At 35.8% G+C, this 25,822-nt stretch overlaps 2 protein-coding genes across 2 annotated transcripts in view; one reads left to right on the top strand and one right to left on the bottom strand.

Moving 5' to 3' along the window:
* Positions 1-2,590: 2,590 nt before the first annotated feature.
* LOC148615027 (dual specificity protein phosphatase 18-like) lies at positions 2,591-6,888 on the bottom strand. The gene is made up of 2 exons (XM_088589623.1): positions 6,748-6,888; positions 2,591-5,296 (listed from the first exon to the last, which is right to left on the bottom strand). Exon 2 carries the CDS (start codon positions 5,207-5,209, stop codon positions 4,691-4,693), a length of 519 nt encoding a protein of 172 aa, XP_088445749.1. The 5' UTR covers positions 5,210-5,296; positions 6,748-6,888; the 3' UTR covers positions 2,591-4,690.
* A 14,632-nt stretch (positions 6,889-21,520) lies between these two features.
* Positions 21,521-25,822, top strand: part of LOC148615026 (adhesion G protein-coupled receptor G6-like) — a 69,368-nt gene continuing 65,066 nt past the window's right edge. Inside the window, exon 1 of the mRNA XM_088589621.1 lies at positions 21,521-21,706. The gene's annotated coding sequence lies outside the window, so the exon portion shown is untranslated. The remainder of the gene's footprint in view (positions 21,707-25,822) is intronic.

Genomic DNA, 25,822 nt, shown 5'->3' with positions numbered 1-25,822 from the left:
CATTGGAATGCCGGCCGTTTGTTGAATAACACGTCCACCACACTGGACAAATATGTTGTCGATTAAAAATTCCAGCATTTTGTAAACATCTTTCTCTGTATATTTGGAAGATGATTTGGAATTATTTCTTACAAAGTATGAGGAATCTCTACCAAGAACTGTATATTTGTATCTAGGTGTACCATCTTTTTTGGAAAAAAACAACGATGTATAATGTTTTTAAGTCGGGATTTTAACTGAGTATGAGGAATAGAAGTGTTGAAAAATCATAGGTTTTAATGCTATTATATTCAGATAACAATCTTGAACTAATTGTCTCCAAAAGATCTTTCGAATTTTTCAGGATTCACATTGAATTAATACCACTACGGGAGTAACAAGTGTTGTAGTAGGACTGCAGACCCTCTTTGACAGTTGTGAGTATAGAAGTTTAAAGTTTTGAAAGAGGTTTGTTGGTACATTTTGTAGATCCAGCTATGAAACGTTGTTTGTATGGATTCTTGTGGAGTTTACGAATCCATTACATAGACGGTAAATCACAATCATCGTCCTTGGTAGAGAGACCAAAAGAGGATAGCACAGATTTATGGTTTTCCACAATCTCTTCTTTGGACAGTGTGGTAGCAGTATAGGTCTTACCACTGCTATTATTTTCTACGTCTACCTCTGATAATAAACATTGGATGTAAAACGTTTTGCGGACAAAAACAATGTTGTTTTGGGCTTTGTCTGCTGGTACGACAACATATTTGTCATGTATAGTAGACAATGGTTTTGCTACATCGGGGTCTTTGAAAACTGATGTAGCCTTGGCACTCATTGACCCACTTAAAACTTTCATTCGTTTCAAAATTAAAGACCTCACGGCCTTTAACCACTCTGACAGAGATTCAATGTCTTCTTGTTCTCGTTTTATCCATTTTCTTGCATAGTCCTCGACGACATCCATAAGAACTTTAAAGTTAGAATTCCAATTTATGGAGCGTGGTTCACGGTACTTGGGACCTTTAGAAAGGATATTACGCCGAGATTCGTTTTCGATGAGGGTTAAATATCCCGTAACGACGTGACCAGAAGGACCATATTGGAAGACAGTGACGAAATGCAAACAGCACTGATGATATCGATGGAGTAGGCTCGGATGAAGAGTTGGAGCAGGACTATTGGATTTATACCATAGAGACACCTGGCAACACTCATAGTGATACACATATGGTGGATTAGCCTTTTGAAATGGAAACTATCAACGACATGGGTGATGACTTTCCTGTCCATCATAGGAGACAGGGTATGGGTATCGTAGGAGAGGCTTTACCTTAACTTGAGATACCTGGTGTTATACTGAACGCTGTCATAGAGGATGTGGAGCCTTAAACGACGGACAAGCAAATTAAAGGTGAAACTTTTGATGTAAAAAAATGGTATAGCGTTGACGGATCTATTTCTTGAGGATATGGTGGAAATACATGAAAGGGCTCTGGAAGAGGGAACAAGAACAAGCCGTATAAAAATATTGCCCACACCATCGAAACAGTAAAACACTTCGACCACACATAGAACGACATCCCCGAAGTATTTACTGGATAATATGACAATTATCAAACAGGATATCACCGTATCATTTTTCAAGACAGTACAATACTTGGAACAACAAGCAACGATAGGAAAGTCCGAAGGATTAGAGTTGGAATTGCAACGTACCATCTTGATGATTATAGAGAATAGAGTACAATGTCGAGGACACCATTTTTCGAGGAGAGGAGGAAAGAACCAAATGATCTAGATGACCTGTTTTCTAAGGGTCGGGGTAACATTTTTAATATTCGAGGAAAATTCGTACATGAAAATAAGCTTTTCGTGATTTCATGATGTAGAAAAATAAATTATCTATCAAATAATATCAAATTTGAGACGTTGTCGTCGTGCAATAACTTTAGTCGAATTTATAGGACTTTTATGGAAAATTCGAAAATTCAATTTAGCAACTTTTGATAAATTTTGACTATGAAATCCCTAAAGAACCACAGAAGTAACAATAACGACAGGGCTAACCAGATAATAGCAAATAAGCCATTTTTACTTAAGAATAATACTCTAGGGGTATTTACATCGAAAAATATGTCAATTGGAGACATTTTGGTGGGGTAATGGTAAATATATTGCATAAAACTGTAAGTGATGTTGTATTTTCCTCAGTACCATTATAAAGCTCAGACATTAGGCTGCATATGGATGCAAATGTAAATTTACTTCTTTCTGCAGAAAAAGAAAGGTTGAAGAATCAAAAACGAAATAAATTTTGGATTTCTGCATCAACGGGGTATTAAAAAGTGGCCAAAAATACGGAAATGCTTGTTATTTTTTACTGTTTTAAAGAGCTACTTTAGCGATCTTCACCTTGAATCTTGTCAAGTTCAAGTAGTCCTGAGTTTAATAGTGATAGTCATATGTCTCTACAACTTCCATTTCTGAATTTACGTATTTTTAGTAATTCATTGTATCCAAAATTAGCATGAGAATTGCCCGCAATTTCTGTTCATGTTTTATACATGTACTGCAGATGATCATAGTTTCTAGATTTGAGATATCATATGTTGTTTTGGATTTATTAAAAGTTTAGTTTTTATCAGCAGGGGTATATAATCTTTAATCAACAACAGATATAAAAAGAAAGATCTAATCATCAACATTAAGTTGACATAATATCAAAGACAATTAAGAAAACACACACAAAACAAAAAAAAACAAAAACAAAAACAAAAAACAAAAAAATAAAAACAACGAAACTACAACAGCTTGGAGTTTTCATATTTTACAATGGTTTCGTACATTTCCTACATTCCCTTTATAGAATTGATATTGCGCCATGTTTTTTTTTCAATATCGTCGAAGGTGGTCTTGTGATATACCATTTCAAGTCTCAATGAGTACAGTTCAAAATCAAAGATTCAAACCCTATATTTCATACATGTATGGAAGGTAGAATCATTAAATACTTAATGTTCTAAGGTAGGATTGATGTATATCAAATGAAAGGACTTAAAGCGTACATTTTAAATACTGTTGATTTGTATCCCCCAAAAATGAGTTTTGTCAGGTCAAAGAGAAAAAATATATAATGTTTCGTATGGTTAGGTTGTCGTATATCAAATGTTTCGTATGGTTAGGTTGTCGTATATCAAATGTTTCGTATGGTTAGGTTGTCGTATGGTTAGGTCGTCGTATATCAAATGTTTCGTATGGTTAGGTTGTCGTATGGTTAGGTTGTCGTATATAAAATGTTTCGTATGGTTAGGTTGTCGTATGGTTAGGTCGTCGTATATCAAATGTTTCGTATGGTTAGGTTGTCGTATGGTTAGGTTATCGTGTATCAAATGTTTCGCATGGTTAGGTTGTCGTATATAAAATAAAAATCGTAATTTTATCGAAAAAAAATCTGGTTGGGCTTAATATGAGCAAAAGACTTAAGTTTATAGAAAGTAGGGTTGTTGCATATCGAACAAAAGGTCATTAAAAGTACGTTACAAACCCCGACAACTGCATTTGACAAGGTGACTAAGTGCAAATAAAAAGAAATTGTTGTAGAAGTTTAGCTTATTATACACGACATGAAAGGTTTTAATGTGTACATTAATAAAAGAAAGGTTTCAAAGGAAAGACGTATCAATTGTTTTACAAACATTTAACATACTGGTTTGTTCTTATTTTCTTTAAGTGTTCGGGTAAAAAAGTAAGATAACTTCTCTTGAATGTGTATTGTTCTTATCGAGTACTAATGTTGATGTTACTTATCTATATTGATACTATATTGATCACTGTATTATTGTAAAGGTTTTATTTGCCATTTTATCTTTTCAATTAATATTGCATATACTCTTCAATCAAATACCGTATTGAATTTAACGTTAAATTGCATGTAACTGTGCATATGTTTTATAACCTTTTTTCATGTTAAAGTACATGTGACCTTGTGTATTGGGCAATAGTCGTTTTCCATATGTACGGAATCCAAGTCAATTAATCAAGTTTTTAAAAGGGACGGAACCCATCGACTCACGACAACCTGGTTGTCGGTCTTATGAGGAAAGGAAGATTAATATTTTTCTTTAAAACGACTATTAACACTTCGGTAAGAAGCTAGATGGTTTAAAATAAACTCTTTTAAAGTATCAAAGTACTTACAACGACTAGAATAAGTCGAATATTTGAATTTGAAGTCTACTGTTGTCGATTGTCTAATCGGATAGTAAACTAGTCTGTCGGGTTGGAGAATTACTTCCCTTCGCTCAAAATTAAAAAAAAATGAAATCAAAGTCAGAAATATGAAATAAGTCTTTCATATAACTTGGGATTGTGTTTAAGCGAATGCCATGCGGATCACTTAAATGATGGCTAGGTCTGTGAATTTAATTACTTGTTATTTATTGTTTCAGAACTTTGTGGTAGTTGTATGCTGAATTAATTCTGAATAAATTCAAAACGTTTGAGTCTGTTATTTTCTCAACCGACCCTGTTAAAATACATGCATCAAAATTAGATCTGTCATACGATTTATCTAAACATTAAACACGATAAAAAGTGATAACTTTTGTCTACATTCATATGCCTGTCAGTGATGGTACATTACTTAAGATAATTACAGTATAAAACATGCATTACTAGGACTTAAACGAAAAACAAGATTAATTTGTCATATCATATTTTTCGTCTGGGTTTTATAAATATCTGGAATAAATCCTATAGGAGATTCAATCATTCTCACACTATTGCACCCAAATAACAAATTTTCATATTCAACAAGCTGTTTCCAGAATCCTAAATTCGGACGTATAATAGGTCGAGCTTTCTTCAACAGAGAATGAGCTTCTAACAATGTCATTCCATGATATTTCATTAAATAAGCCAGACAAAGAGAAGCGGACCTGCTTACACCAGCAACACAGTGAACTAATACCCTTCCGGAACGTTTCTTCACGTCTTCAATTAAATCAGCTACTCTATCAAATTCAGCTTGTAAGTTAGCCGTCGGAGAATCATCAATCATAATCTTTGTGGTTATTATACCTTGTTCTTTGATATTTTTAACTTCAATTGTACAGTTGATAATATGAGAAATTCTTAATTTTAGAAGGTTTTCTAGTTTCACACTACTTAGCCCACCAATGTACAATTCATTCGTAACTTTTGCTATTTCTGATAAGAATGACATGATGTCGCATCTCCAAATTTACTTAGAAACTAAACTGCACATGTTCTAATTGCTGTAAATCCGGACACTTCAAATACTATTTAATATCTGTAAGTACAAATGTAGACATTACATCACAACATGAAATATAGTTGGAAATACTGGTCCCAGAGTACAGTTACTGCGAGTAAAATACAAGTTTGCGCCTATTAATCCCCACTTTATTGTCATTTTCTTTAAAAAAAAATGTATTTACCAGGATAGAAAAACTGGCAATGCAGCTCTAAACACAAATGTAATGAAGTACTCTATGTCAACTTCGCCAAACACACATTAGTATGTAAATTGTATTCTTGGAAATAATGCGTATGGACGAATGAATTTATCCTAAATGTAATTAAATTGAAAAGAAATCTTCTAAATCGACGAAATGACGTGTTTTATGAAATTATGTTGTCGCACAGAAAGTCATCACCTAGACCTGTGGGTAACAGCTATGGAATGTCCAACACCTAAACGACGAAACAAAAGATATTCTTGAATTTCTTATTCATCGAATTCAAACAAAGAAAAAAAAACGTGCATTTGTTTCCGCTAACATGCTCTAAAAACTACGTCGGTAGGCAGGAAAAACTTTTAGACTGGTTTGTTTTAGAGATACATTCAGACTTTAATAGTCCTTGTAAAAAAATGGGCAAAATAACCTTCGACGAGCAGCCAGCCGGTGTCTTGTAAAAGGATGGAACTGCTCAACCATCAGGATCGCCTTTTTAATGAGGTTCGTGTTTCTCACTTCTGTGTGTACTTGATGATGTGTTTTGAATTTACATATTAATTTGTATATGAATTACCGACTTTTTTTAAATATAATTCTGGATTTACGAGTTCCTTTCAGTTTGTGCTGTGAGACTGTCTTCGTCTCTCTGCAATTTGTTTATACATCCCGTTGTATCGGCATTTTTAACACACACAGTTGTACATATTCTGTATAAGAAATATTGGTGTTTGTATACCTAACGACGAGCTTTGATATACACACTTAAGGAGCCCCGTGCAGGTCAGGGTGTTAAAAGAATAGGGCTGCAGCAGCGCTAAGCTCGTCGTATAAGGCGACTAAATAGTGCTCAGAAACCTAGCCGGAGGCTAGGCACTCTGCCCACAGAGCAACTGGGATGTGTGCCCCAGGTGGTGGGATGGGGTACCCCTGGCGTGTTACATGCTGGGGTTGTCAGGTTATAATACGGAAAACCTGACCGCAAACCATAGTGGTGCACCGTGTTGGGAAAGATGCCACGTTCCTCGCACGTTAAAGAACCCTGCTGTGGTATTCGATAGGAGTAGGAACCTTTGCGCTCCGCCACAGGAGGCTAAATTGCCCTACCTTACCCATCCCCCCTTTTTCCAGAGGCAATCGAAATTTGTCGACCCTATTATCCTTGTGACCCATCCTTTTTTTTTCATTTCATGTTCATTTTATCATCCATTTCATGTTCATTGTCTGAATATAGCTGAAATATTGCTGCTCGGACGTTAAACCCCAACAAACAAAACAAACTTACTTTTGACACTGTTGTTATGCCTGTAGTGGTTGTACTTTCATTTTCATATCATACGATATGGCTAAAACCCGAAACACTGACTCGGTGTTGTTTCCTATTTCAACGTCGTTTCTGTTTTAAACGGTTTTCGATTCTGAAATTATGTATTAAAAATCTGTTTATTTACCGTGATGGGCATTTAAAGGAAAATAAACATGCATTAAAAACATAAACAAGTCAGGTATCCGTACCATTTATACAATGTACCTTTTAAATGCGAAAAGAAACAAAACGACATGAAATAGATAAAAACAAATGGAATCCGGAAGTAGGTCCATGTACACTATTCCGCATATACACGTTACTACATTTATCCATTAACTAATGTCTTCGTTTTGGCTTTTGACCATTTAATTTTTTTTTTCAATACACGAATGTAAAGAATATTCAAAGAAGTTGTAGTATGGCTGTGTTCATTATGATGACGTGGTTAATGGGATGGCAAAAGCCCACGGACAAGTTCATGTTTAAAATTGGTGATTTTAGAACGATCGACTATCAGATCATAGTATATTTTCAGCAGTGAGTCAATAGTTATGCCCATTGCCGTGTCTAGCCGAACTACAATTTAAAATAGACATAATGCTTGACACTGACTGTACTGAGAAAATAGACACCTTCCAAAAAACAAAAACAAAAAACAAAAACACAAAACACAAAACAAAATCTATTTTTTTTTTTTTTTTGCTCTAAACACTTGTAGAGATAGTATGAACATTTCAGATTATAAACTTTATATTTGTAAGTTGTAGTATATAATATATATATTGACAAGCCATATAATCTTAACTGAGACAGACGAGCAGAAGAACTGAGGTTTATTTTGACCTGGTCTGATCACTGGGGGACATATCACACTCCCCGGGTGAAAATACAACCGGTATGTGTATGGGAAAAAGATGCGTAAGTACGCTGAACAATTCATTCGCCTTGAAATAAGAACAAAAAATATGTTTAACGTCTTGTCTTGTTAAAAATGATAGGCAGACCTCATATTACGCTGAGGGAAAAAGTGCAGATTAATAAATGAATGTATTTTAATATGCCATAAAACCACAAGATACTGCAAAATTTGGTAATATCAATTATTTGCATTTTAGACTTTTCAATGATAATTTTTTAATAAGGTAATGTAACCGACCTATCCAAGCATTGAATTTACCAATTTTGTAGAAAGGAATTTAATTACCTCGTGCTGCTACAGATATTGGTTGATATTTAACCTGTTGGAGTTATTGGCAGTTCAAAAGAAAGAGATAATGTTTCCATCAAAAGTAATGGAATGCTAGTAATAACAATCACAGGGAAACATAATGTCGTCTGATTTAATGATAATTTTGGTAGGTGATGCTGTATTAGACGAGTAAATTTCTAGTCCGTTGATCTCAATCATTGATTTTGTGATGACATTTGATGTAATTTGATTAAACTAATGAAGAGATTTGATAGAAATTCCTGATGCTTTTTTTATCTTTTCTATCTAAAACGGACATGCATGTCAACTTCGACAAACACATATTAGTATGTAAATTGTATTTCTATAGAAAATGCATGGTCGTCTGTTATATCATTTATTACAATTAATATTGGAATGGGTAACTCTTTGATGAGTGTAAGCACGGAAAAATATTGCGTATTAGTCATTCCAAAGTATTACATCATAATCGAGAGTACTGGGATGTTCAAAAACAAATTGTATACCTGGCAAAAACAGCTCAAAGTGGAAAATGTTTGCCGTTTAATATTCTGAAATTTGTGTATACAGAAAGAGGAAGATGTGCAGGAATCATGTCACTTCTGGTTAATAATTGTATCGTCATCTTATGTTCATTTCGCATAACCTTCAAATTTTGATATTATCTGTTACAAACCAAGCTCCTCCGCAGGCCTATAACCGCTTCCGGATTTACTTTGTATTTTGTAATTGTATATGAGCATTTGCACAATGGAATGCATTTGTATCGTTTTCATGTGAAAAAGTGACAGTTTTCAGATCTTAAACACTGAAGAAACTCTTTCAGAGATACATCTGCCAACCAATAAAGTAATCTGTATACAGATTGCATGGATGAATGTTTAGCTATGTATAGGTCTTTTGAGATCCATTGCTATGATATTTTCCTGTATAAAGCAGGTGTCGAGACTTTCCGTGCGAGACCCGAAAGGGTAGTCAAGGACAGTTTATATCACCGCCCCGTCACCCATGTTATATCACCGCCCTGTCACCCATGTTATATCACCGTCCCGTCACCCATGTTATATCACCGCCCTGTCATCCATGTTATAACACCGTCCCGTCACCCATGTTATATCACCGCCCCGTCACCCATGCTGAGAGAGTATGATGTATAAAGTTGTATCATGATCTCAATCAGAATATTTGGCCATTTTTTTTCCTTTACGCTCAATGCATGACTAAACGGTTAGCTATACAATGCTCTATTGAGAAATTTTGACAGGATGCATCTTTGTATATATATATATATAGATAGAGAGAGAGAGAGAAAGGTCTGAAAAATTCCCAACGATGTTAGAACTGTTAAATTTGCGATACAGATTTTTGGTCGTTCCCTCCGCGGGACTCGAACTCGTACCGCTGTGACATCTATGGCAACACCGCCTGCACCAAGTCCAGCGCTCTAGACCATTCGGCCAGCTAGGCTATATAAAAATATAGCTTTCGCTGGCCGGGTCATTCCTCCTCGTAGGATTAATCTAGGGCTGTAACTTAGTACACGATGCATGGTAGTACGGGAAGTAACATATTGTATTTAACACAAAATGAAATAATGCGCATTCGCGTTACCCTTTATTAAGTCACGTGTATAGTTTGTGCTTTAATACAGTCATATTTCTCAAAATCATACCTTACTTGGTGAAATAGATGTACACTGCTATTCTGTACCAGCTTGCGGTAGCAATTAAAATTGTAAAGTATACACATTAAAGCCTTCTCAGTACACTCTTCCTGCTGCTCTTTCTACTTCAACAGATTTATTGCTAAATGTACGAAAAACATTCATGACTTGATATCTTTATGATTTGATATCCTTAATCATTTACAGTTATTGTACAATGAATTTCCTTTTACTGAAAACAAATGATATTTATAGATGAATGGTCTGGGAGACAATAATCAGTGAAACAAGTAAGTTTTATTTTTTTACAAAAAAAAAAGAAATGAGGCTTGATATCTGAAAATAAAAACTACAAACACGCACCAAGTGACTAGAAAACAAATTCAGTAAATGTCGTATCCAACCGCTGATTGAGAGTTTATTGATGTTCAATGCATATCGGATGTTAAATTGATGATAGTTTTGCTGTCGACACTGACTACATGTACGACTTATTTATGGCTGATTGTTTTAGCGGGGTTAGTACTGTAATTCTTTTATTTAATCACATTGAGATGACTTGATCTTTGACTTTGAAAGACGGTCACTTATCCTTAGTTCATATAATTCAACTCCAAAGGTGAGTCTAATGATATCTGTTTCTCTCAAAATAAGAAATGCATCTTAGAAGTTGAATTATCACATACCAATGATAGAAAAGGGACACCGTGCTGTTCCCTCTAAAAAGATTCATAAAATATGACATTAAATCGATGAATTAGTATAGATATTCAATTCACAAACGATACCTCCTATAATGTGAAGGAGAATGATTAATGGACCAGTTTGAAATATTAGAAATTGGAAGGTTTCCATATATCTTTGAAAAAGTTATTTGCTGCAGAAATGAATCATCATATCGATATTAAAGTTGCATAACTTCACGTTTCCTGTTTAACATGTAACAGGAAGACGCCAATGAAATATGTCTTTGTCAAACCCTAAGAAACCAAACTTGTCTTTACAAATTTTGAAATAAATCGCCTGATTATAGTTCTCTAGATAATGAACACCTAGCTTAGCTCCAATTTTTTCTATACATTAATCCAAATCTTTAATGAAAATGATGTTATTATGGTCGATATCGATACTTTCGTTTTTCAAAAATATTGTACCCGAAATATTAAAATCCTGTTTTCCATGTTAAGATAAAAGGTTTAAAATTTTATTATACAATGTACGTGTCCTGTAGCTGAAGCTACATACCAGGCAAATTCCAGGATTCACACTTGGACCTCAAGGGACGCACCGAAATTTGACATTTTGGCATTTTCATGCGAAAGTCGTTTAGAAGACAATTTATAGTAATTATCAATTTAATGTAAAACGATTGGTTTACCCACCCCTTCACCATAGAAAACAAGGTAAAGTTAGCCTGAAAATCAAGCTTCATTTTTTAAAATAAAAAATATGGTGATTACATGAGTATTGGAATATAATATCCCTTGTTGAATATATAGTGCATTCGCAAGCTCATACATATAAAACTCTACTCAGGACAATATTTATCAGTTATGGACTTCCTGAATTTATATATTATATATGTAGATAATGTATTTTAGATATGGACCTGGATGTTGTAGGTAGAACAGTATTATTTATTTCCCATAGGCGACAATAGTAAAACTTTTGAAAAATTCACCTCTTTAAAACAATGACGGAGCTATAAACTGGCTTTTTTTTCCAGTCATATCTTCATTTCCCTAACTAAAATTGTGATCAAACTCATGACATAACGGTCTCGATTCTATGATATTTTAAGCAGATGATGTTTGGGGTCAAAGTTCCCCCCCCCCTTTAGCGAATGGTATATAAATTTTAAAAAATTATATTATTTATATGAAATGGTTTTCAAAAAATATAGTGCAACTTATTAAAAGTATAAAAATGTTAGAGCCTGGAATTAATAAAACATTTTGGGTATCAGCACAATTTGTCCCATCACAGTGTCCGAAGTATTTACTAAAGTAGGGTACACAAAAGGCTGAGAGTAATTACGGAACGGAACAGTTTTTATCTGGATCTAAAGTTTGAAGTATATCGTCAATATACATATAAATAGAAACATAGCATCAGTATATTTACAAATAGAAACAAGGCTTCATGTATTTGGAATATCCTTTGCACCACGTAACCATAATAACATGAACACTGAAGACTGTTACACCACATGTAATATTGTTTCAATATTCTTCCAATAGCTATGATATACAATATACCTTTTTGTATTGGTCATATACATATTCGAGAAGTTATATATTACTGTGATTCGATGCTCAATACAACTAGCGCATTACAGTTATACAAATGTACAGTGCTCAATACAATTGCGCAAAAAATACACAGGATTGACTTTTTTTTAAAATGCATTTTGACAACTTCGTTGACCAGTTATGTAAAATAATAAATAAATTACTTATATAAACCTGATTTAATATGGAATGCATTTTCGGCTGCTCATTACTCGCTAGCTACTTCGGTTCATGAACAATATTTATACAGGACACTTTGAACGAATATTTTGTTGTCACAGTGGCTGAAGTGAGACATGTTATTTTTCGTAAGATGTGAGTTCTCAAACAACACAAATTAGTGAAATGGCTAGAACTAGTTTACAAACTGGACAAGTTTCCACGTATGTGTCTTTTTGTCAATTTTTAAAGTATATTTTCATATAACTGATCAATAACAAGCTTCTGTATACGAGGCCAACAAATAATTCCAATCGCGTATACCTATTTCATTTGAAACAATGTCAAATGGTAAATATCCTATATCATTAATACAAAACTTTGATAACTCTATTTGATTTATTTATTTATTTACAAGTTTGACCGTTTATATAAATATACGAAATATTTCTTATTTTGGGAAGTCGATCCGATCGTTTTTCTTCTTAATTCAATAGTGAATTTGTATTGAATCGTATTCGGTATTTCTGATATTTGCGCTTCAAATGCAGCTGTAAAATGAACAAGTACTGGGACGTTATTCCTAATATATCATTAAACCAAAAGACAATTTAAATCCTAATTTTCACATGTCATTGTATTATAATTTTCCGCGTTACACCGTATAGAGGTATTTTTAAGTCGCTAATATTGTTAGCGACTTCTTACAATCGTAATTTCAGTACTTTACATTCGCATATGATTTGCATAGTTAAATATTACTACACCACATTAAGCTGCTGATCGGTGCTGTGTTAAACGTCATAGCTTCATAGTAAGCTTCATATAAGATCAAAAATATCATACACATGTGTTCTATGTGTGTTTATTGCTTAAACAGTGAGTTAATATTAAAAGATGAAATGATCGTTTAGCATTGAGCATTACCCAGTTTATTATTCAGACACAAGGGATCGTTACAATTGATTTTGCATTATCAGGACCCCGGTGTTCATATATATAGCCATTGCCATTTGTTTGGTCTGGTTCCTAATCTGGTTCCCTGGTGAATATCATGAGCGACCGAAAGATCGTTAAATATTTGAGAGAAACTTGTGGAACTAAAACAGTACCGTACCCGCACTTTCTGGTCCTGTTGTTTCGATTGAAAAACATTCGGGTCATCACGGTTACAAAAAAGTAATCATATCAAGAGAACCAAAGATCCTAGCGGGAGCACCCGATTTTAGAGCATATTACATTCGTGCCATATCGGATGTTGAAGGCAAGCCAAAATCAGTGGCAAAGAATATTTTGACGATTAGCGACTTTGAAGACTTCAGTCTTTAATATTTATTAGTGATCGAATAGACCCAATAGAACAATGGTCACATGACAAGGTCTTGCCACCTCTACAGCAGTTCAGACTTTCAAATTAATTTTACATGTCAAACATGTGGCGGTTGTCATTTTTTGATTTTATATTATATGAATTTTGACATGTTTTCAAAGTAATTCTCTTTAGACGGTTATTGCATTGAGTTATAATGCAGGTTACCACCCCTTTTCTGAACGGCGATTTTTTGTTAAAAAGAGTCATTGTTTCATACTTCTAATCATATTTAATTTATTTATGTTATCACACATGCTAACGTAAAAAAGTTTTCATATCGTGCATATGAGATATGATTTATGTTGGTGACATGTATTTTATTGTTTGCTTTTAATTGTGTCCAAGAGTATAGCACAAATACTGATTATCTCGTTGATCGTTGTTTACTATTCCTTCATTCTTATGAGGCCGACTTTATAACTGATCTGATCTGAAAGAAAGAATATCGTTTCGCTAGATCCTTCAATCTCAGTTTCCGCTATATAGATGACATATTATCTTTAAACAATTCTAGATTCGGGGATTTGATACATCGCATTTATCCCAAAGAACTTGAGATAAAGGATACTACAGACACTGTGATGACAGCATTATATCTTGTCCTACACTTAGAAATCGATAGTAAAGGAAAACTATTGACCAACCTTTACGACAAATGTGATGACTAATTATTCAGAATTGTCAACTTTCCTTTCATTTGCGGCAACATCCCTTCAGCACCTGCGAATGGATTGTTCATATCACAACTCATATATTATGCCAGAGCTTGTCGTCGAAACTACGCAGACTTTTTGTATCGCACTAGAACTCTAACATATAGGCTTCTAGAACAGGGTTATGTTGCTATTGAAATCATCATTAAAGAAGTTTTATGGTCGTCATCATGAACTCGTGGATCGTTACGGTGTATCCATCTGCGCCATGAAAACTGATTTATTCAACGCTTCATAGTTTTCCTTTCCTCTTTCGTCTACCCCGAACTCGACTATTTATAAGCAACTCGGCGGGTGTTTCTAGAAAAACAGAGGACGCTTACCGTACCGGTACACTTGGTCCATGCTCCTAGTTTTTAATAGAGCTCGAGTTTCTCATTTGCCTTTGTTGCTTTGTGTGTATGATTTTAGTTCCTTTGTGTTCTTAGTTGTATACATCTGTTTTCCATGTCTGGGCTTTTCCTGGATTGCATTCTTTTGATTACCGCTATAATCGTGGTTCCCATAATTGCTCTTTAACTTTATGATTTACTCGGCGGGTTTTTCTAGAAAAGCAAAGGACGCTTACCCTACCGGTGCACCTGGTCCAAGCTCCCAGTTTTTAATGGAAGCCGAGTTGCTCATTTGCTTTTGTTACTTTGTATGTATAATTTATTTACTATGTGTTCTTTGTTGTGTATGTCTGTTTTCCATGTCTGGTCTTTGTCCCTGGATTACATTCTTTTGATTACCGCTGTAGCCTTGGTTCCCTTGGTTGCTCTTTCCGTTTTCCTGCAAAAGAAGTTTCAGTGCACCGATGTATTGATTTAATGTTGATGGAAGCTAATTATTTTCAATCGGGTATCATGTCCTACTATTCTAATTAAGTACATTTATAATTTATTATTTTCTGGTTAAAGGGACCAAAAGGAATTATCAGTTTGATAGAGATTTTTTCCGTAGAAGAATTCCTCGTTCATTTTTGTTTTCACACACTTCTTTTCTAAATGCCTTGAAATATTGATGATTTACATACAGAAGTTGAGTTCTGTTCTGCTTTTTAAAAAAAATGTTGATGGATTACTGATTGTACTGCAGGCGGAGGCATTTGTGTCGTACCAACACATCTAGTTTAATAAAGTGGTCGAGGCATAAAGTTCTCCTTGTGTACATTTGTCATTCCAATCGTCTGAAATTACAGGACAAGTTTTCAGGACTTTTTTCTTAATCCCTTGAGATATTGAAACGGTTTTTTTAAGCTCACATGGCATGAAGGGTCATGAGAACTATTGCCTTCACTATATGTCCATCATCTGTCTTCCGTTGTCCGTTAACTTTTTCAGACTTCATCTCTTCTAAAACTACTAGACAGATTGTAACCAAATTTTGTTTTAATGTTCTTTTGAGTATTTTAACCTATAAGCGGGGTATTTGATCTAACAAAAACATGGTCGCCACTACTTAAAATAAATCATAGACTGAGGTCGAATTGTGCAAATAACTAGAAAAATTGTTGGGTTTAACTAAAATTTGGATGGGTGAAGTTGTTCAACATAGTGAGACGGAACGATCCGTTAACTGACGTTGGAGTTATAGGTACTGAAATTGATTTTTTTACCGAATTTGGCATAAGAACTTACAAAATCTTTTCAGAATTTACTTGTTGGATTGTAACTAAACTTTGCTTGAATGTTCCGGAGGGTGTCTCTAACGATCTTGGGACTTTTTCTACGACAAAAAAATATGACCAATGTTACCTAAAATATACCATAGAAGTCAAATTAAAGATTAGAAACAAACTTAATCACTATTGGGTTTAACTTAATGCAGATAGGGTAAAATTGATCATTACGGTGAGACGAACATGTGCCAAAAATTTCACAAAGATCTGTTGACCGATTTTGGGTTCATATCTTAGGAAAGCCAAAAATGACAATGAGATATTTATTTTTAAATTTGAAAACCGGGTACTAAGATGCTCTTTATTGATCAAATGATTCTTTTTACAAGTCAAGGGTCCAATTTTAAATTATTGCTTTAGTAGGCTAAACCTCCAACCAGACACAGACTTGGTATCCTTGTACACTTCTTGTAAAGTATGTATACTACACATCAAGTATGTCTTTACATTTCCATCAATGATTATGCAGTACCTACACATTTATGTTCATTGATTGTTACCAGAACACCTTCATTATCAATTGAAACATAAAGGTACGCTTCAGGTTTTGGTACAAGTATTTCATCTATATATCCAAATCATTTCATAGATTTTTCAAAATTGTCTGCTGGTTAAAGTTCGTTTGAACTCACCCTAAATGAATGAAGTAAATTATCCAAACCATTGTCAATGAAATGAAACATGAAAGCATTTTTGTTTACATTTAAAAAAATATAACTATATCTAAAAAAAATCCTTGATCTCTAGACTGATTAAATCTTACTTCAGGGATGTTGGATGAGCTGATATACTTCAAAGCAAATGTGTATGTATAAGTAGTGTCAGCCTTCATGATTTTGTTATCTAAATTTTTGAAAAACTTTGACGACAATGTCCTGTTATTAACACATTTGTCCCACTAAATACAACAAGAGTTAAGGAATTCATTCCTGAGAAATTTACTGGACCTATGAAAAAATATTTCATAACATCATCATGTTTACAAATAAAAATTTACATGTACTTATAAGAAACTTTGTATAAACCAATAAAAAAGTTTAAAAATTTTAGAACCTACCACATCAGTATTCGAAGCCTGCCTGAACAGAATTTAAAAGTCAATGACAACTGTACCTGGCATTACACTGCTGTACCTGGCTGAGTATTACACTGCTGTACCTGGCTGAGCATTACACTGCTGTACCTGGCTGAGCATTACACTGCTGTACCTGGCTGAGCATTACACTGCTGTACCTGGCTGAGCATTACACTGCTGTACCTGGCTGAGCATTACACTGCTGTACCTGGCTGAGCATTACACTGCTGTACCTGGCTGAGCATTACACTGCTGTACCTGGCTGAGCATTACACTGCTGTACCTGGCTGAGCATTACACTGCTGTACCTGGCTGAGCATTACACTGCTGTACCTGGCTGAGCATTACACTGCTGTACCTGGCTGAGCATTACACTGCTGTACCTGGCTGAGCATTACACTGCTGTACCTGGCTGAGCATTACACTGCTGTACCTGGCTGAGCATTACACTGCTGTACCTGGCTGAGCATTACACTGCTGTACCTGGCTGAGCATTACACTGCTGTACCTGGCTGAGCATTACACTGCTGTACCTGGCTGAGCATTACACTGCTGTACCTGGCTGAGCATTACACTGCTGTACCTGGCTGAGCATTACACTGCTGTACCTGGCTGAGCATTACACTGCTGTACCTGGCTGAGCATTACACTGCTGTACCTGGCTGAGCATTACACTGCTGTACCTGGCTGAGCATTACACTGCTGTACCTGGCTGAGCATTACACTGCTGTACCTGGCTGAGCATTACACTGCTGTACCTGGCTGAGCATTACACTGCTGTACCTGGCTGAGCATTACACTGCTGTACCTGGCTGAGCATTACACTGCTGTACCTGGCTGAGCATTACACTGCTGTACCTGGCTGAGCATTACACTGCTGTACCTGGCTGAGCATTACACTGCTGTACCTGGCTGAGCATTACACTGCTGTACCTGGCTGAGCATTACACTGCTGTACCTGGCTGAGCATTACACTGCTGTACCTGGCTGAGCATTACACTGCTGTACCTGGCTGAGCATTACACTGCTGTACCTGGCTGAGCATTACACTGCTGTACCTGGCTGAGCATTACACTGCTGTACCTGGCTGAGCATTACACTGCTGTACCTGGCTGAGCATTACACTGCTGTACCTGGCTGAGCATTACACTGCTGTACCTGGCTGAGCATTACACTGCTGTACCTGGCTGAGCATTACACTGCTGTACCTGGCTGAGCATTACACTGCTGTACCTGGCTGAGCATTACACTGCTGTACCTGGCTGAGCATTACACTGCTGTACCTGGCTGAGCATTACACTGCTGTACCTGGCTGAGCATTACACTGCTGTACCTGGCTGAGCATTACACTGCTGTACCTGGCTGAGCATTACACTGCTGTACCTGGCTGAGCATTACACTGCTGTACCTGGCTGAGCATTACACTGCTGTACCTGGCTGAGCATTACACTGCTGTACCTGGCTGAGCATTACACTGCTGTACCTGGCTGAGCATTACACTGCTGTACCTGGCTGAGCATTACACTGCTGTACCTGGCTGAGCATTACACTGCTGTACCTGGCTGAGCATTACACTGCTGTACCTGGCTGAGCATTACACTGCTGTACCTGGCTGAGCATTACACTGCTGTACCTGGCTGAGCATTACACTGCTGTACCTGGCTGAGCATTACACTGCTGTACCTGGCTGAGTATTACACTGCTGTACCTGGCTGAGTATTACACTGCTGTACCTGGCTGAGCATTACACTGCTGTACCTGGCTGAGTATTACACTGCTGTACCTGGCTGAGCATTACACTGCTGTACCTGGCTGAGCATTACACTGCTGTACCTGGCATTACACTGCTGTACCTGGCTGAGTATTACACTGCTGTACCTGGCTGAGCATTACACTGCTGTACCTGGCTGAGCATTACACTGCTGTACCTGGCTGAGTATTACACTGCTGTACCTGGCTGAGCATTACACTGCTGTACCTGGCTGAGTATTACACTGCTGTACCTGGCATTACTCTGCTACTTGAGGGACTTCATAAATAGATGTTGGAAGAAAATTAATTTCTTTCGTGTGTTTGATTGTATTTGGAAATTTTTTTTTTATATTAACTTCTAACATTGATCGCACTTAAAATTGTTTCTCTTTAAATCTTTCTCCATTATAATGCTATCGGACGATATGCCGTGCAACCAAAACCTGGCTTTCACATTGTGTGATTTTTTTATATTAATTTTCAACGTCGGTTAAAACCAACAAAATATATATACAGTAAAGATGTTTTACTTCCGAAAATCGGTTAAATACCTCCAACTATTAAACGGCATTCAACACGTAATCTATCTTCGCAAGCCTTGAAGGGATGGGGCAGGACCGGAACCCTTGGCTAGCCTTGAAGGGATGAGGCAGGACCGAAACCCTTGCCTAAGCCTTGAAGGGATGGGGCAGGACCGGAACCCTTGGCTAGCCTTGAAGGGATGAGGCAGGACCGAAACCCTTGCCTAAGCCTTGAAGGGATGGGGCAGGACCGGAACCCTTGGCTAGCCTTGAAGGGATGGGGCAGGGGCAGGACCGGAACCCTTGGCTAACCTTGAAGGGATGAGGCAGGACCGGAACCCTTGGCTAGCCTTGAAGGGATGAGGCAGGACCGAAACCCTTGCCTAAGCCTTGAAGGGATGGGGCAGGACCGGAACCCTTGGCTAGCCTTGAAGGGATGGGGCAGGACCGGAACCCTTGCCTAAGCCTTGAAGGGATGGGTCAGGACCGAAACCCTTGCCTAAGCCTTGAAGGGATGGGGCAGGACCGGAACCCTTGGCTAGCCTTGAAGGGATGGGGCAGGACCGGAACCCTTGCCTAAGCCTTGAAGGGATGGGGCAGGACCGGAACCCTTGCCTAAGCCTTGAAGGGATGGGTCAGGACCGAAACCCTTGCCTAAGCCTTGAAGGGATGGGGCAGGACCGGAACCCTTGGCTAGCGAAGATGCATATTTCCAAAATTTTGCCCTTTTGCCATTTTATAGTATTAAACTTGAAATAACTTAAAAGGAACGGAATAAATTTGATACTATTAAAATATAGATACAATTATCGTATCGATACCAAATTTAAAATTGACTCTGTGTATATAAAATAAAACTTATCTTACATTCAAGGGAGGGGACATGACCAGAACCCTTGACTAGCGAAGCTGCATAGATTCCAAAATGGCGCCCTTTCGCCTTTTAATGGTACTAAATTTAAATATGGAATTGAATAAATTTGATACTATTTAGTATTAAGATATATATACAATTATCGGTACCGAATTTAAAACTGACTTTCTGAATATAAAATAAAACAACCTTACATGAGAGATAATGGGATAAAATGACGCAAAAGCTTTCGGTACGCATCTATATGCATACACTGAGCCTGGTTATCCATATAGACAAGGTAAAACTCCCGGATGTGAGCTTGACTACACAAAATAATTCGGAACTCTCGTCTGTTTTTGTAAACAAATAAGAAGCATCCGTTTGGTACTATAAATTGCCTTTCTATAAGCGCGTGTATTCTATAAATATTGTTAGGCAATCCCCATATGCACGGGACGTATATGTCGCTTCAACCAACTTCAAGAACCGTGAATATATTAATCGCATTGCTCGGCTTTAAAAATATTCTAAAGCAGATGCAATAAGACAATCTGCGCCTAAGTGTTTTAATTTAACACCATTATGCCTCTTCGACCATCGAGGCAATGTTCCAGTTATTCCCCCATTTTGACCCAGAGATTGTTCCTAGTCGGTGGTTGATAGTCAGGAGAATTTCACCGGAATTTTTTTCTATTTTCCCAATAAACTTTTTTTACAGTACAAAAACATAAATATCTACACAACCGATTGTGGGCATTGATGTTGCGGTAATTTTCGGCTATAAATGATGTCTATCAATCTCTTAATAAAGGCGTACATTAAAAGTTTTCCGAAAAAAAATATTGATTTGTATATTTATATATAATATAATATTTTTTTTGTACTTCAATAGAAACATGTCAAATTCCTTCAGATGTTATGATAAAATACAATATGACCAATTGTTATACAGAATGGTCAGCGAATGTAATTGCAGTCACGTATCGGTATGAACCCCAGTTTCACTAAATGACTAAATCACGCTAGCTGTAGTGTAGTATGACTATACTCTTTATTTCGGGTGGTATTGTACTCTCTTCATCCGTAAAATAGACTTATAACACCTGTGGTCATGGTCACGACATAGATAGATAAATTTGAACTAGAAACTTTTATTTCAACAGAATAGATCGTCGTTTCTGTCACAACGACAACCCATGCTTCAGCGTCGATAACATCAACAATTTAATAGTCACTGTGTGTGATATTCAAAACAAAAAAAAATCTGAACTTCTAAACATATCACAGCAGTACTTATCTATTTACAACTCGTTGTCATTCATGGGCTTTTAATAAAATGATAATAAACATATGATCATGTTTTCATAACCCGTAAGAAAAACGAGAAATGGGCATAAAGTCGCTTCACCTGACAAACAAAAACAGTACACCCTTCTCATATTATCTGTATAACAGGGGTCAAGATCTATAACTAATCGGTTTCGATACAGATGGTCGACTTTTAAAAATATCCACTCTTTTCAATATCACATAATGTAAAATTATTTAATAAGAGAGGACTTAGGCTGTGGAAGGATTAAGAGTTTTGATCGCATCGGTGTCTTCATTATTTATATTCATCTTATATAAACCGGTCTTTTTGGAAGTTTATTTTCTTTTGAAAGTAAGTTTTATTCTTTAACCTTATATAATCTTCTGTGTTGGCTTATAATTCTAATTATGTGTGCATTCCCCTGGTATCTAAATAAATCTATAGTTGAAAATGTGTGTTTAGTCAGTGAAAAAGATAGAAAAAAGATATCATGAAATTAAAAAATAATCAGACTATCAATGACCTCCACGTTCAAACCATCCTTACTTATGTAAACAACAAAATCTGGTCTTTTGAGAAATGTGAATAAGATTTGTATTTACTGCAGGTCAAACATGGTGTTGCTCTTATTAATAATCCTCAACAAGCTCTCCCCGGTCTTCACATTTAAAGAGATTGTGTTAATAAAAACACCTGATCAATCTAATGCATTAATGTGACATTAGTGTAATCTTCCTCGGCCTTAAATATGATCTTTTCACCATGCCACAAGACCTAATGTACCATGTTGTGTATTTTGCATGTTGGATTCCACTTTGTTATTTAAAATGTTATCATTTTGTTTTTATCTATTAGTATTTGCTGATGTTGTTTTCCCTCGCTCCATCAAAGTCTTTACATTTAATTGTACAGTTTAAGTGCACACTAGTCGTAAAACACATTCATAATTTTCCGAAATGTCTTAAAAATGTAAATTTATGTCAATAAAATATGTTTTATGTACAATAACAGAAAGGAAAAATAAATTTTCGTCGATCAAAGGGTTTTGTGTGTGTGTGTGTGTTTCGGTAGTCTTATACCAATAATTGCATTAGTCGTTTCACGGGTAATTTCAATGAGAATAAGGAGAGGTATTATTTAAAGATTTAGACATTATTTCATAGTTTGTTTAACATATTAAACTGTTTACAATCTTTAGAGGCCTGCAAACCAATCGAGTGTGTCGTGAACATTACAATATACTATAGAGACTTCGATCTGGACATACTTGGTTCATACATTGTATGTAGATTGTTTATTTACACAAAGTCTTTGTACGACATTTTTACACGGTGACGAACATAAAGCAAGCCAATGTCCAACAAAGGAAAATATTTGTATATCAAATTTCACACCTTTAACCCTGTAACAAAGTTTTAACAAGTCCACCTCCACTACACGATTTAGGTACCCATGGTCCTCATTATAGATTACATCAGTTTAAGTTGCCATTTTGGTAATGAGGTTTTTATGACGAGATTTCACTCTAGTTACTCAGATGTCAACCTGGTACATCGCTGCATTGACGTACGACAGACAAATGAACAGACAAGATATAAATTAGTTTACTTCAAAAGCTGAATATATAAAAACTAAAAAATTATAATCATTTTACGTTCTTGGACGGAGATGCCATAAAAGTTCGTAAGAAACACTAAACAACTTTCTGAAAAAGGAACATTTCATGATATATAGGGTTTTATTATTAACAAACGTTTGAAATGAAGTTTATTTATATTTTTATAAGAACACCGAACTTTTATTTTCTTATAGCTATATGAACTAAGTACCATTTAATGGTTAAAGTTACTAATTCTAACAAATGCTATATTGATCACAAAAAGCTATGGAACACGTTAGGCTGATCAACCAAACAATAAGCTTTGGAACACTTCAGGCTGGTCAATCAAACAATAAGCTATGGAACACTTCAGGCTGATCAACCAAACGATAAGCTTTGGAACACTTCAGGCTGGTCAACAAAACAAAAAAAGCTATGGAACAAGTCAGTCTGATCAACCAAACAATAAGCTTTGGAACACTTCAGGCTGGTCAATCAAACGATAAGCTTTGGAACACTTCAGGCTGATCAACCAAACGATAAGCTTTGGAACACTTCAGGCTGGTCAACAAAACAAAAAAGCTATGGAACAAGTCAGGCTGATCAACAAAACAAAAAAAGCTATGGAACAAGTCAGGCTGATCAACCAAACAAAAAAGCTATGGAACAAGTCAGGCTGATCAACAAAACAAAAAAAGCTATGGAACAAGTCAGGCTGGTCAACCAAACAATAAGCTATGGAACACTTCGGGCTGGTCTACAAAACAATAAGCTATGGAACACTTCGGGCTGGTCAACAAAACAGTAAGCTATGGCTTCTTTAGTTCACAGGACGAATGGTGGAAAATGGCTCACAACCTTTTCTTACTTTTCACACACATAGATTTGACAATACACGTTTTTTTTTTGTTTTTTTTTGTTGTTTTTTTTGGCTTTTTTATATCACTTCACTACATAGCTTTTGCGTTTATTTATAGAATTGAAGCAAATATTTATACAATTCCAAGTTCTCCCTTAGTCCTACATGGACAAAGACTCTTTAGTCAAACCACTGTTGAATCCTGTGTTCCTGTGTCAAAGCATGTAAATTTGCCATTTTTTGTGTCCAATTATTTTCAAATTGAATTATGACCATACAATCAGACCAAAGCATCAACATAGTAATTCACCCAAAACCAAGGTTCTTTCACCTCTACTAAATAGAGTTACTAACAGTCATAAAATGGAGCAGTCCTGAGAGACGCAAGAAGGGTATTCAAGACTATGACAGCAACAATCTGTATTTTTATGTTATAAAACAACTTGTATCTTTCAGTACTAATGGACCTCGTATATTTGTTTAATGGCTTAATCAGATAACTAGCAAGTCCCACCCCTATTAAATGCAATGCTGTCAAAATATTCTAAATAAGCAGAAACTGAAAACCTCTGGTAAATAACATTGTTACTATCTATTCTAAACTTTGACAATTACAAGTACGTTACAGTTTTCAATATGTAAATTGTAAATATATCTATATGTATTAAGATGACAATGATATGAATACATATGAAAATTTGTTCTTTTTACTTATAATTTTCTACATTTCATTCTGGAAATAACTGCGTCGGAAAAAAACATGTAACAAGTATTTGTTGGTACATATAATGAATGTATAGCATGTAATGCCTATACTTAAGCTGTTGTTGCATAATTATAAATTGATTCAAAAAGTTCAAACCTTCTTAAATTTGTAACATGAATATAATCATACATTACACAGCAAAAAAAGGTAAATTATCAGGACGACTATGATGAGCTCATAATAGATTCATACCTATTTATCATAAACTGAGATGCATGCGGGGTGACGCGAAAGTACTGTACTAACGGGTTGACTGGCTGAAAAAAAGGATTCATTTTCCCTTTAATATTGAAATATATAAAACTTTGTCTCTCAAATACTATTTTCAGTCTACATCTAAAAATTGTCAGGCAAATTAAAGAATATATTTACATTTGTCATGATGCTCAACTGGATAAATCCAAGATGGCGGGATGACGCTAGGGTACTAGCGGGGGCTATTGATACAGAATACAGAAAAAATATCCATTCTTTTCCTCAAGATAATCAACACTTGTTCGCAAATAGTATCTGTAATGAAAGAATTGCGTCTACACTAGGGAGTGTTTTCGTGCAGTAATCCACCTTATTTAATCAAACAATTTCCCGTTTAGCGCCCCCTTCAGCTTCATAAACTTTTCTTCTAAGGTCACGTGAAATATTCATACGCATGAGATGGCCGGTGACTGTAACAATTTTTCACCACGAGATCAACAGTCCGCAGAAACAAGTCATTAAATAGTGCATAAATATTACACGGATTTCTAAATAAAATGGAAGATGCGAAATTTCCCTTGCATGCTGTTTGATTAACTATCAATTTCATGGTTATTTTTACTCCTTTCCATTTCACGTTTTACTCGTTTCCATTCACAATGGTATTGATCGCGGATTGCATGTGAGTGCTACCGCAAATTATGATATTTAGCAAGATTTTCATGTGATGCCTAGGTCAATTTCAGCCACTATCGTGGCTTCATTGACAAAAATCATTCTGAAACTGAGCGATAACATCAAGGGCAAAACCAGATAAGTAACCTGATCTCGATTTTAAGAAATGTAGGGCATGATCCAGGTTTCAGGTGCAGGATTAGTGCCCTCTAATTTTCTAAATGCTTACATTGCTTTATTTTGTCATGTTTTGTGGAATAATTTTTTTTTAAAACTGCAAAACAAATAATTTTATGTCAATATGGTGGAGTTACTAAACAATAATAACTGCAACGAACTGAACGATTATATGTCATTAGCTCGTTGTTTCGC

This window comes from Perna viridis, chromosome 6 (genome assembly GCF_037379345.1).
Source record: "Perna viridis isolate PV_CMFRI_1.1 ecotype Kerala chromosome 6, ASM3737934v1, whole genome shotgun sequence".
NCBI classification, from domain to species: Eukaryota; Metazoa; Mollusca; class Bivalvia; order Mytilida; family Mytilidae; genus Perna; species Perna viridis.
The sequence above is the reverse complement of the archived record's forward strand: the minus strand, read 5'-3'. Positions and strand labels throughout refer to the sequence as shown.